The sequence below is a fragment of the Cupressus sempervirens genome, chromosome 3 (genome assembly GCF_028749045.1).
Source record: "Cupressus sempervirens isolate cs-2001-9-10 chromosome 3, ASM2874904v1, whole genome shotgun sequence".
Lineage (NCBI taxonomy): Eukaryota > Viridiplantae > Streptophyta > Pinopsida > Cupressales > Cupressaceae > Cupressus > Cupressus sempervirens.
Window position 1 is genome coordinate 12,454,556 of NC_143120.1, and position 14,702 is coordinate 12,469,257.

The following is a 14,702-nucleotide window of genomic DNA, read 5'->3' on the forward strand; positions in this document are numbered from 1 at the left end:
ACAATGAACAGATTTGTTGCATACAAGTCTTTAGCAAAATGCTTGTGGTATTCTCTTGTAGAAAACTACAAAGTTGTAAATTCAGTGTCTGCGAATGCAGTCAGAATTGAAGCTATCTGAAAGACAATGGAGATCTCTGTTCATCCTATAGTTCATAATTGTATTACCAAATATAAGGCTTTTTTGAATGATTTGAAGGGTTGATTCAACCATTCTCCACTTTCTTCTTTCAGTTTTTATGTATTTGTAGTTGGAGAATATGAATCGCATGCGATGCAATTGCACGTCCTTATGACATGTAATCCAATAATTCTTCTCACCTAGTTTTACCAAGTCAAAGTGGTTGAGTTGCTCCCACTCTTTCCTCCTTTTTCTCACTTCTTTTCCTATATAAGAAGTGCTCCCCTTATCGTAAAAATCATCTTTTATTGTATGTAAGAAAGCTCTAACTTTTTTTGCAAGCATAACTTTGATTGTGTAGTACTATTTTAAAGATAAGTGAATTGAAAGAAGCAATTAGAGCTGAAACTTTGATTGAGAGCAATTGTGATAGTGCAAGTTAGAAGCTTTGACTGTAATTTGGGTCTGTTATCATTGATTTATGCTGTTGTTGTATATTTAAATAATTGAGCATAAAGTGTTAAGAAGCAATTGGAGCTGAAGCTTTCACTGGGAGCGATTGTGGTAATACATAGACTAGAAGTGTTGATTGTAGCTTGTATTGCCATCTCAATTCACAAAAGTAGTTAGAATTCCCTACTTTTGAAAGTCCGTGTGCTCAGTGGTAGAGGTTATTCTTATAGAATAGATTAAAACATGACTTAGAGCCAAACTGGTATGCTTTCAATCAGCGTTTGAGTTGGTGTTCGTTTATTGGTATCACCGTTTCTAGCTATTAGATATAAGTGTAGTTAGAGATTTCATCTTGCCCATTTTTTGCTCCACGGGTAAGTGGATTCTTTCCTGAAAAGATAAGAGGAAAGAAAATTGGTAACACCCCTTACAAAAACTTTCAACTTTTTGTTTACCTTGAGTTGATCCAAGGAACAGTGAGAAGGGGGAGTCTTCCCTTTTAGGAGAGACTTTGTCTCATATGCTGGGGCTGGTCTACCTATTTTGCAATTGGATTTGAATGAACTGGCAGTTGCAAAATATTCACCCAACAGGGTTGTCTTGATCTTCTACTAACCATTTTTTTCCTCCATAACACTCTATCATCAAGACAACGGAACATGTAATGTGACCCAAAATGGTCATTCAAAATAATTTAGAGTCAAATCCAGAAACTTAAGTTAAATTCGAGTGTGGAAATCTGATGTCTATAACAGATATTTCTGTCAGTGGAAGCACAAGAATATGGCAAATGCAGTATAATTAAACACTTATAATTATTAATTACCCATTTGAGGCCATTGAGTGTAGTATCATTAAGTCAATGAAATTGAAATAATTTGGTTATTAGTAATTGCATAGCTATCCATCATTTTATATTTTGTCGGGTTTTGTTTCACTGCCTGAATGCTTTGTTTCAATAATCTTAGCTGTAAATCAGTAGTCAGATTTCTACGATATGATCATAACATGGTTACTTATATATTAGTTGGGCGGTTTCACTCTCTAAAATCCTTAGCTTCATCACTATATGCAGATAAATCCTTGTTTAATAGTACTGTTCAACTTTACATTTTCTATATTGGAGATATGTTTCCGTGGCTGATATAGTGTCTCTATTTTTCGTTATTGAAAAATATAAGTGATATGTTCTATGTAGCTAGAATAAGATTGGTTCAAACACACTAATGAGCATTTCAGATTTCATCACTATGATTACGAATTTGCATGTCACTAACTATTGAATTCTTACAGCTTTTTTATTTTATTTTTTACCTGTTTATGTATACTAGGGCTGCATTAGCTTGGTTTTCCAGTGAACCAGAGTGGTATGATTCGGACATGAAGGGACTGGCACAAGATGAGGCTCAATCAGTTTCTAATTTTGTGAATCAGTTGGCTATGAACCGAGCTGTATCTCCTAATGCAGAATCAGGGGCCAAATCTCGTGGACAAGAAAATGGACCTGTATCAAGCAACATGGTGGGCATTTGCAAGTGAAGTGTATATGTGCTTTGAAATATGTTCCATGTTCACTTCCAGTTGCTCTCTTTCGTTTTCCATTTTCTGTTTTGCATGGCTCACTAAATATGATGCCACTTGGCAGATGGATCAATCTCATCCAGTTTGGGGAAAAATAGAGAACTATGGAATAGGAAGAGAGAAGCGAAAGCAGTTACTATTGATGCTCTGTCAGCATGAGGCTGACAGGCTTGATGTTTGGGCAAACCCTTTAAGGTATGGTCAATAATTTATGCCGTCCTGATTTACGAGATACTCACAAAATTCAAAGATCATTTGCATAGAGCTTTGTGAACTTTCTGCATCTGCTTGATTATTTATCTGTTATGTTTTAATTTTCTTTTACACAGAGAAATCACAGTATCTCGATCAAAAATCAGTTCAGACCGTTGGGCAGAATATGTGAGAACTGCATTTTCTGTGGATCCTAGAATAGCAATTTGTTTGGTGGCTAGGTTTCCTTCTGTATCTTCTCTAAGGGCAGAGGTCATGTCACTGGTGCAGGTATCTTCACAAGAGCCTTTCAAATGTCCTTTCATTGCAGCTTTTATTTCCAGAAGTCCTAGGCATACGAGCACACTCTTTGTCATAGATAAAAAATTTAGAAACTGAGGATTGTTCTTCGGACTGGTACTATTGCTGCCCTAAATCTAAGATTGCAATTCCTTAGTGAGTTAAAAGCTCTAGTGGAAACAAATTGGTGGAACATCAACAAAGAATTTTGGTTCCACACGTGAATAGTTTTTTGAATTCTTGAAGAAACATTACAATCGTTGCTTAACAAATTTGAAGTTGATAAAACGTATGTTTATGTATGAATGTGGGTTGAATGCGAGTTATTCATTAAAAGGGAAAAGAAATAAATTGAGATGGTGTAAAATAAGTATAATAGATGCTTGTATATTAGTACAGGTCTGCATTTTGGGGATGGCATAATTGTTTGCACGATGACAGTATTTTTGTATGCATGGACTGTTTTAGAAAATAAAATTCGTCTGCTAAATGTCAAACATCATTTGTTCATATGTTGGAAGAATAATTTGAAAATGGGGGTTTGTTTCAAATCTATATGACATTGAAACTACAAACTGAAATTGTAAGATCCATACTAAATATCCTGATGATAGAAATGTTATAAAATCCCAGAAAATATTAAATCACCATATCGGCATCAATAGAAGAGCTAAATCTAGGCTCTGCATTAATTATTTTAACTGTTTTTCTGGCAAGCATTTATCACCAACCCTAATATCTTGAAATTTTATTTGTAGGAACTATGTGGGTCTAATAAATGTGCCTTTTTATTCGGCCTATATATTGAATATAGATCATATAGGATAACCCCAACATATGTTTGTAAGTAATGGGAGCTTTGAAGGAAATGTATAATATTATTTGATATTTGACTTAGCTTACCTTTTATGTCTGTTCTACTAATACCCTTGTTCTTTGTTCTATATGTTGCATTCTAGATCATATTAGTTACTGACATTTTTAAAAATAAATTCTTTACCAGCTACAATGATGTAATGAGACTGATTTTGATTGCAGCAAAACATATTAGAAATGCACAATATTCCAGAAGCTCTACCTTTCTTTGTCACTCCAAAAGCTGTGGAAGAGAATTCAGCGGTCCTCCAACAACTACCACATTGGGCAAATTGTTCAGTTACAAGAGCACTTGAGTTTCTCACTCCACCTTTCAAGGGTCATCCACGAGTTATGGCATATGTCCTTAGGGTTTTGGAATCATATCCGCCTGAAAGGGTTACATTTTTCATGCCTCAGCTTGTTCAAGCTCTGCGGTATGATGAAGGGGTAGGCATTTTGCCTTTTGTGGAAGAACTTAGGAAGTGACTAAATGTAGCTTGTCAGTATCAACCCATCGAAGTTTGGTTTGCTTTAACAAATAATAATATCTTAGGCTCTAAACAAATTGAGATAGAGCAACTCTTAATTTATGAAGGTTTTCTGTGATAGTAATATAGCTGACGTTTTCTTCTTTTAATTGCAGAAGCTTGTAGAAGGTTACCTGTTGGAGGCTGCACATAGAAGCAATCTATTTGCACATATTTTGATATGGCAGCTTCAGGTAGGCGACTAATAGTTATATGTGTTGGGAATTAGTGTTCACATAGCTGTGTAGATTACTATTATTTGTTTTATTATTGTAAAGGAGTTACGCATGTTAATATTAACTTTATAAGTTATTGAAAACAACTTAATACAATAGGAAATGTTTGTTTGTATTATGAGTTGTCTTAACAACTCACATATTTAGGAGCTTCTTAGACATTAAATTATCTATGAGTTGTTATATGATGTTTCCTATAATCTAGGAAATACAATTCTTATATACATGTAAAAGCGTATTGGAGGAGGATACCTGGATAAATAATAAAAGAATATCATATTATTCTCTCTGAAATCTTGTGCAAGTTGCTATGATTCTGCCTTTTATTCTGATTTTGTATGAGAGCTGTAATTCTCCCTTTCTAGTATCCAGCATGATTTGAATTGCTTTTTTTTTTGCCATCCATTCTCAATTTGTGATATGTATTTTGGTTTCTACATAAATTCCCTGATGTACAAGTATAGTGGTGAACAAAAGTACCAGAGTAAGTGAGTTCATGGATCTTGAAAGGGCTTGTGGAGAGACTAACATTTGAATCAAGATCATGACACACAAAGAGTTGGTTTACTGCAGTTGAAAGTGCTAAGGTGAAGAATATGGATATCATTGATATTAAAGCCAGTTGTATAAGAGAGCAGCTCACTACACAGATATGGCCGGCCAGTGATGACTTCATTGCGAGTGAAAGTGAGATAATTTCTCCTATGTAGGTGATTATGCACAGAAAGATCCATATAGCAGTATGCAGACCTAAAAGTTTGCAGATGCATATGATTCTGTTTCCAACTTGTGTGATGTTCTTTCTACCCATGTTCACACTGTGGGGGGTTGAGAATTAGTGTTCACGTAGTTGTTAAGGTTAGCATTATTTGTGTTATTAATAAAAGAGTTATGTACGTTAATATTAAGTTGTTGAAAATCAACTTAATATTAAAGTAAATGTATGTTTGTATTATGAGTTGTTTTAACAACTCATTTAGGAGCTTGTTAGATACTAAACTATCTATGTGTTGTTATAGGACATTTCCTATAATATAGGAAATACAATTCCTATATATATATGTAAAACTGTATTGAAGAAGGACGAGACGTAATAAAAGAATATCAATATTATTTTCACTGTAATCTTGTGCAAGCTGCTATAATTCTGCCTCTCATTCTGATAGTTTGGTATGTTTGATTTGAGGGTTTCTAGAGCAATCATTTTTACTGAGTTGAAGATTAGAGATGGTACAAATGGATCAAATATATTTTTTGTAAAAGCTTTGAGAGTATCCCATTAGACAGGAGCTGAGCTTGCTGCTAGAGATGCTTGCATGTTCAGTTTTCCGAGTTCACATCGAGATGTCGTCATAGTTCACATGTCACTTACAGACATAGAAAGAAGTAAATAAATAATATTAGCATCCAGGGATAACTGAAAAAGGCTATTAGGCATGGAAATAGCGTCAGTTATAAAATAAACCTTTTGGGTTAAGCAATAAGGGCCAGGTGTAAATTAATACATGCATAAATAGATGAATAAGTTAATAACTAGTTTAAGGATTTTGTAAGGGACATGTTCAAATAATATCTGAGTGCAGTTTATTGTCCATGTTTAGAACAGGGTTTGGGTATATATGAAATGCTAGCACAGGTTTATAGACTTGCACATGCACAGAATGAACAGTGAGAACGTGATTAATTGAAATTTCTTTTATAAATTAAGAGTTGATTTCAGAATAGGTAAATTAACTCTAGTTGAATGCTTATGTTCTCTATATATGTCATTATTGTTCAATTTTAGAACGATTATAATTAAATAATATAAAATGTATAATCTAAACTTGAAATAGCATCAAAGTGCCCCCTTTTTCATCTGTGACAAGGAATATGAAAAAAATGTTAAATTTTATAATGTTTGGAAAGTGATGTGGTCAAGGTTAGGGTACCGAGTGGTAGCCTTCTCTTGCAGCAATAGTTCAGCACATTGCTTAAGGGTTTACACCTATGTTCCCCCAAGTTTCCGGGACAGGGACAGCAGGACAGGTTTCTGTGACGGCAAATTTTTTCGCCAACTTTGGGGATGGAGGGGGATGGCAAATGGGGACAGCTATATAACTAAGTTACCGTATTCGTCCCTCCAACCCCAAATTTGGAAGTCGATTCATATCAAATTCAAATTCGATGCAAATTAGCCTGCAATGTGCTGAATTTGAGCATCATTCGCTAGAAAGTACCCTGCACGACTTTGTGGCGATTTTTTCAGTGGATGAGAGCAAAAAACTTCGATCCTGTAGCGAATGACCAGTGATGCTGTTGACTTGCAAACGATTCTGTCTTATCCCTACTGTGTTTTGTTTCTGATCATGAACGTCTCTTGTTACCTCGACAACCTATTTGGAGACAGAAACAAGTATGAGGCAGTCATTAGAATCCAATACAATCCAGCTAAGTGTTGAAATCACGACCAAGCAGTGCTCCCTAGAATTCTGTCTATGGGGTTGGGTGGGGGGCTACTAGAGAGTGGCCAGGCCAAGCAGTTTGCAAGATTACCTGAGGATTACATGACTAAGTATTCTGGCCTTGTGACTTTGTAGACTCATCATTCTGAGAGGGCCTCGGTTTTAAGACAAAAGAAAGACCCAATCTTCTTGATTTATTAAATGTATTCTTTCTTTATGATATTATATTAAGTTTATTAATATGTACTAATGCATAATTAAAATATTATATTTATTTTTTATTACTATTATAATTTATTTGTTTATATTATGATACCTTCCAACAAGGGTATCAAGCAGAGAGAAATAAATAGAAAATATGAATTATATTCAAAATATATTTAGTCTGCATAGTATAATATATTTGATTTTTAAAAAAGTTCTTATATTGATGAATCCAAAACAAACCTGAATCCAGTGCAAAAAAAAATTGAGCAAATATCGAACCTGCATTTGAACTGGCAATTTAGCTATTTATCAATAGAGAAAATTAAAATATATAGAGAAATTTAAATAGTTATATGAAAACATGGATAAAGCATTTACTTATACAGAATAGAACCTTAAAATGAAAGAATCAACAGAATTCATATGCCAAATTTGTGTTACTTTGAGAGTCAAAGTCTAATTTGTTCTAAAAGTCAAATACAAAGTCCCCTAGGTGTCCCCATGTCTCTGAGACATTTCTGGGACGGGGATGAGTGAAAATATATTGGGGACGTCTCCCTAGTAACACTGGTTTACATAGAATTGGCAATTCCCTATGTTACATGGGCATATGTTTTTGGTCCCTAGGGGACTTGTTTCCATCCCCAAAACATTTTGGGGACGATGGGACGAAAAGGAGAAGTCCCTAGCCACCCTTGATTTCAAAAAATTGCAGTAAATGGTAGGAAACGTCCCTTGACATTTGCAAAGGGCTAGCTATCCCATTCACATTTGGTTGTTTTTTGGTATTACAACATAAAAAAACATTTTAAATTTTTTCGCTGATGCAACAATGTCAGGCACCCACAAGGTTCAAATCTATGTTCGTAGACAATAAAGCTCAAATGAAGGAGGTGCAATTGGGATTGGTCAGGCTACCATTGGATGATCCACTCTGCTAGATTGGGATAGTGACTTAGATTATTCCAAGCCTTTGGATATTTTGATAGCTAGAATGAGGCTTAGTTTCTTATTATTTGTTGATCTCATTTAGTTTCATGGGAGAAGTGCACAATGGATAAAATCATGGAATATACAATCCATCCAAATGTGTATTTTTTAATGGGGATAATCATGGGCAAAGGGCATCATCACATATTTTATATGAATAAAAACCTTGCTTAATCGTTATGGACTTATTCCTACGCCAAAGTCAAAGTTGAAAATGTTAGCTTGAAAGGAAAGGAATTTGAATATCATGGGATTGATTGCTTATAGTATGGATACTTTCTGTTCTAAAGTCACATTCAATCTTGTGGATATTAGGTGCCTGCACACACAACAAATCATTATTTATGAACACTTTGGAGATCCACATGTTCCTCCATTATCAGTGGATGTCTTAGATACTGATTCTCTGCAGAAATGGTCAGATGCTGGTTCTGATGCATCCAGATGCTTGGGTGCGTTAGGATGCTGCACAGATTCTCTCAAAGAGCATCATGGGACTCTGGGTTCTTGGTGGATGAGCTGCAGTGCATCCAACAAGAACCCATAGGCCCAGGATGTGCTTCCTAGGAGCATCGAGACCCATCTAGAAAGCACCAGCAACCAAAAGGCCTTTTAGATGCCAATTTTAACATGTATTTAATTGATGATGATGAGAATGTGGATTTCTTTGAGAATCCTTATGATTTTGAATGACTGAATTTGATTAATGAATCTTGAGTCTTGACTCATGATTGATTAACATTGAATCATGAACAAAGTTTTAATTTTGTAATTCAAATTGCATTGGAATTTTGAACTTGAGTAATTTTATAATTTACTAATTAGTTATTTCAATTTGTTTGTCACTTTGTGTTAGTGAAGTTTGAAGTTGACTTATCAATGGTGAAGCGAAAAAAAGAAAATTCGTGCATCCACACATCAGAGCCCTGCACCCGCATCAACATCAAAACCAACATCGAACTTAGGTCGATGTAGTTGCAGATTTTCTCATTTGCTTGATGCTAATAACATTCTCTATGATGAGCCTACCTCAAGGGAGATTGAACATCTTGCATTTGTTGAGAGCCATGATTTTTTGGGGCTCAACATACAACTGCTACTTCTCTTGCTTAAACCACGTCTATTTTTGCTCCTCATGATGCTTGTATTGCTATAGCAATGGATGCTTGTGATTTAGTGCATCAAGGTTTTTTTGTCTTCTTGACTATTCCTTGGGATGACTAAGCTTGTTTGTGGAGTCCTACGTTGAGGATATGGGAAACATCATGGATTCATCTTCTCTTTGTTGAGGTTTCCCCACTTTCTCGTTTCCCCACTTTCTCTTCTTTATGAGAGATTGCATTGCCTTTGCACTTGCATATTGTACATGGGTACCTAGCATGGCCTAGGAGCCGAGACCCATCATGCATTGTCATCTAGCCTTAGTAGCTTAAGTGCATTCCTCTAAGTTGTACTTAAGGAGGGTGTTGGTGTAATAAAATATTCACTAATTACAGTTAAGTTTACTTAGGATAATGTATTTGCATATTAGTTGTTATGTAGATACATAAGAGTTTGCATTTCATTTTAGCACATGGTGTTGGAGAAATCCACTTGAGGTGTAGTTAGTTGTCATCTTATACCTTTTTGTATTTGAGATCCACCTTAATGCTCTTATCACATTATATCATACTCTCATTGTTGCACATAATTTGTTGTACAAGGGATGGTGCTTTTGTTGCACAATGGAGGGTGCTCCACCACTAGTGGACATGTAATCACACCTAGTGTAATTGACAGTTCCTCTCTTGCATATCTCCTAGTTATCATGCATTGCCTACATATTCAGGCACATCTACATTGTACACATCTACATTGTACATATCTAAATATCTGAATAGGCTTTTTATGTGTCTCTCTTATGTATCTATTGAGCTTCTAGATCTTGACATTTTCATTCGTTTCCTTAAACCAATTGTTACAATCATTCATGTTATACTACTTTTGAAACTTGTGAGTTTGGTTATTTATTTGCATTGTGTTTTCTTGTTATCAATTATTGACTTATCTCTCTCCCCCTCTCTCTAATATCTCAATATATTTTGAAAAATTAACACACACACACACACACACACACACACACACATGTATACACAAATAAAATTTGTGTACTGTTGTCCTCTATTTTCAGCTCTTTAGGAAATGTCCTGGAAACGTGTCCTCAAAACTTAATGGACCATAGGTAATTTCTAAGAAACTGAAATAAGAGTCTTCACGCTCGAACTGAAACTAGGAAAGCAAGGTGACTGATTCTAGCTCTCAAAACATGGTTTTATCAAATAATATTTCACTTTATTTGGAGGGTCTCAAGTTCAACAGTACACCTCACTGGAATGATATTCATATTGGGTAACCTTTGGCACTCTTCAATCATTGGTCTATAACTGGAAAGTATAATGGAGACAAACTGCTCCCAACAAATGGAATACATAGGTCATTTGCTCACACAGGGTGTGGGAAAATAGCCTTATTCAATGATCAAATGTGCACATGATACAATGAAATTCATGTAGACATTTAAAAGCAAATCCTCATGAAATCTAATGTTCTACAGTCCCCAAAGCCGCTCACAAACACATTCCCAAAACTAAAATATAATTATCACTATCAACTCAAAACTATTTTACTGTCAACAAGCTAGGCCTTGGTCTTTTGTGAAGCTTTAGCACTTCTTCATGAGCTATCCTACTTGCATAATGCTTTTCAAGAGACTTTGTACAACCTCAATTGCAACAATATTGAAGATAACTCTGTTTCAATTCTTCTCTTCTTGTTTCAGAGCCGACTCTTTGAAAATGATACCCAATAGAAGATTCTACACTGTTTTTAAAGACCAACTCAAACAAGCATCTCTTTTCTCATGTTGTGGCCAACCTTCAATCTGGTCAAGGAATGAGTCTATATTTAGGTCAATTATAATAGCGTTTGGAGAGCAACACACAATAGGGCGTGTGAAGCCTTTGCCACAATCAAGCCCAAGGGTGTGATAATATCCCCTGGCCCACCAGTGGCTGGAACTATTGTCCATCCAACATTGAGGCGGCCTACTTAGAAGGGCAAACCATGCCTACTCTCCCAAGCATGTTTCTTTACTGACCCATTTATGATTGCTTTGGTTGCTTAGTTTCATTTCCAACAACAAAGCATCATGAGAGTTCGAGATGGACACAGAATAAGGTGCCTGGAACCTTCATTGCAACTTAGCCCAAGGGCATGATATAATACCCCTCGGTCCACAAGTGCCAGGAAATATTGCCCATTTAACATTGGGGTGGCCTACTTAGAGGTGCAACCCATTTGCACTCTCCCGATAGTGTCTCCTTACTAACCCATTCATGATTTCTTCTGTTCTTTAGTTTCACTTCATCAACCATCCTTTGTAGGTGTTGGAGAGGAATGCACAATTGGACATTCTGAATCACTGCAACCAAGCCATGGGCATGATATAACACCCATTAGCTCACAAGTGTCAAAGTTTATCTAACATTTGGGTGGTTTACTTCGGGGGAACCCAAGTATCTGATCTCCCAATTGTGTTTCCTTACTAAACTCATACATGATTGCTTGTAGGAAAGTAAGTAAATTAAATTTATAACTGAAGAATCTAGATAGTTTAGTAATTCTTGCGAACTATATCAAAATACAAATGAGAATATATAGTACACACTAACATTATATTGCTTACTGCAATACTTGTTAGCTCACATGTCTGCTCTTTTTCTGAATTTAGATTTCTTATATCAGATCTGATCCTTATCAATGCAATTTTCTCCAAATGGCAGTCTGCCTTATATGGTCTTTAAATAGGATAGATAATCACAACCCCTATCAAGGTTGCCATCCTTTAGAAATGATGCGTCTCTTCTAAATTAATTGCTGCCTCTTCATCTAATCATGACTCTTACTGGAACTGCTTCTGCTTGGGATTTATTTGAAAATGAATATCCTTATCCACAAATTAAATTTCCAATCAGGAGAAAATTGGATCTTCGAATATTTTATTTTGTTTACTGCTTTTTAAATTTTATTGGTTATTTCCTAAGGATTAGGGCATGATGACTCTCCAGATAATGTCTTATGGCTGGGGTATGACAGTACCTGTATTGATTGCACTCCATCTAACTTTTCTTTTTATTGTTTTAATGCCAAATATTTTTTTGAATTCTTAGATATCATTTAAACTCCTTGCTATGGTGAAATGAAATATGTATTCATCCTGATGACTGACTTTCCTTATTTTTGGATATCGGTATGATTTCTTTCTTTCTTATTGTAACTATCAATATGCTTAATGAGTAGATATGTTTGTTAATGACAACAGCCGATTTTCTTTAGTTTTCATTGTAGTGTGATTCTTAGAGAACCAATTACGCTTCCTCTTGTTCTTAAATAATATCAAGGATTGAATATATCTTGATTGTAGAAGTAAATTTTAATATCTACCTTCTCTAGACATACATCTCCTTTTGAATATGGTATATGCCAATCTGATGGATGTTGAGAGAACATTATCTGATATAATGTCCAGATATTGAAGGCCTGGTTATATTTGGTTGTTTGCATATTGACTCTTTTCAACTGGCAGGGGGAGGAGCCTTATGATGAAGGAGGAAAAGATGCTGGTGGTGTCAAGGTACGTGCTTCTATTGTCTTGAATATATCTGTATGTGGTTTTTGTTGCTTAGGTTGGTGTCATCTCTTATTTATGGTGGTTGATGTTGTGTATAGAGGCAGTGATTTTCTATTGGACCTTATCTTTGAATTTTTTACTAGTTGCAAAGTTCCATCTTTCACTCAACTGCTGCTCCTGTGATTCTAATTTTTCCTGCATTTGAGAAGCACTTGACCTTGCACCTAGTGAAGTTTATTTCTTTGCAGTCTTGATGTCCATTAATGGTTTAATTCCGAGTGACATTTAAATGTAGAAATGTTATGCCACCAAACATGTAAAACAACTTACTGTCATGTTCAGGATTTGTCTTGTCTAAAATTTCTCTGCAGCTGTTTATATTATAGTTTTCATTTCGTTCTTTGTTGCAGGGGGATGCTTTCCATGATCTTTTACCTCGTATTAGACAACGCATCATAGATGGCTTTACTCCAGAGGCATATGACATATTCATTCAGGAGTTCCGGTTTTTTGACAAAGTAACTGATATTTCTGGTACACTTTATCATTTACGAAAGGAGGATAGACGAGCTGCCATACGGAGGTAGTTTTAATATACGTTGACTTTTGTCACGTCAAATGATCAACAATCTACATAGCTTTATTTCTCAATTGGTTATATGTGTTCATCATGAGAAATTGGTATGTACTGGCAGGGAACTGGAGAAAATTGAAGTGGATGGAGACAATATTTATCTGCCGACAGCTCCAAACAAATTAGTTAGAAGCATTCAACTAGATAGCGGGATCCCCTTACAGTCTGCTGCAAAGGTTCCAATAATGATTACATTTAATGTCGTGGAAAAACATGGTGATCCGAATAATATAAAGCCTCAAGCATGCATTTTTAAGGTCTTCTCAAGCACTCGATTTTTTTCGTATTCTACAAGTAATTGTCAATCAAGTTTCAAATGATCAAATGTGGCCTCTGTGATGAAATATCATTAAAATTTAAAGTTTTGTAGTTTGAAACTACATTGAGTCTCACTTTGACAATTATTTACAGTTCTTGGGATGTCTAGTGTATATATCTCATTATGCTTATAAATTTTAGATGCAATTTTAAATCATCTTTTGTTTTACAGTTTCCATAACATTAAATTAAAGGGAAGCGTCAACTACATGTAATATAAACATATAAACTGAACCAATTTCTTTTGTGTGCAGATATACCGTTTTTCTGCTTACATTAATGATCAGGGTATAATTATCGTTGCAATTATGGTCATTGGATTGTACTAGTTTTCATTACAATAGTAAAATTACCTCATTTTATATCCAATCCTGCCAAGAGGGAAGAGTTTGAGATGATTTCAATCTTATAACAGGAATCCCTTTCTACCCAATCCATTGAAATTTGACAATAGCCTGAAATGGCCAAGAGCGTAGCTCAAGGGCTTTGAAGCAACCTGAATCTGCAAGCAATCAAATTGGATCCACCATTCATATTTGATATTATCAATTATCAGTTTTGAGATATCTGTTAATTTTCTTTTAAGCTTTCACCTGCCTTCAGTTATGAGGACTAGCTGAGTCTATCAGCTATGCTCATTTGATGTATTGGCCTTTTCATAATATTGGATGATGATATTGTTGTTGCTTCTCTAAAGCTTTAAAGTTTTTAACATGTTGATAATGTCAACTTTGATTTCTAACCTTAGACTCCAGGTTTTGTCACAGTATCTGTCAGATTTATTGTTTTCATTTGAGGACTACCTTCCCACACTTTAGTTAAAGGTGAAACAATTGCAGCTTCCAACTTGTTTATGATTTAGCTGCTTCATCTCTACTTTTTCTTTTTCTTCATTGTAGTGCCTTTTATTTAAATCTCTTGGAATTCTTCAGCACACTATGCTATTGTAAAACTTATATTCGAATTCTATCTGTGGACTTCAATGATTCACAGACATTAATACAGTTTCCTACTCTCCTATTGAAAATTAGATGCTAATAGATTTATCAAGAACTTGACATACCTATCACATGCTTCGTGCTTATTTTTGTTTCATTTCTTGAGACTTCCCTATTTCTTCTTTCTGTTGTGCCATCCATCAATTTATATGGTGTATGCAAAATGATAAATTCA

At 35.1% G+C, this 14,702-nt stretch overlaps 1 protein-coding gene across 1 annotated transcript in view; it reads left to right on the plus strand.

The window, feature by feature from the left end:
• The window catches only part of LOC149564488 (Phosphatidylinositol 3- and 4-kinase family protein), a 123,059-nt gene that overhangs the window by 106,103 nt on the left and 2,254 nt on the right, over positions 1–14,702 (plus strand). The window contains exons 15-22 of the mRNA XM_089818023.1: positions 1,905–2,094; positions 2,219–2,349; positions 2,484–2,637; positions 3,685–3,951; positions 4,148–4,225; positions 12,533–12,580; positions 12,988–13,160; positions 13,273–13,468. Of these exons, the coding sequence (XP_089674149.1) occupies positions 1,905–2,094; positions 2,219–2,349; positions 2,484–2,637; positions 3,685–3,951; positions 4,148–4,225; positions 12,533–12,580; positions 12,988–13,160; positions 13,273–13,468 (1,237 nt within the window). The remainder of the gene's footprint in view (positions 1–1,904; positions 2,095–2,218; positions 2,350–2,483; positions 2,638–3,684; positions 3,952–4,147; positions 4,226–12,532; positions 12,581–12,987; positions 13,161–13,272; positions 13,469–14,702) is intronic.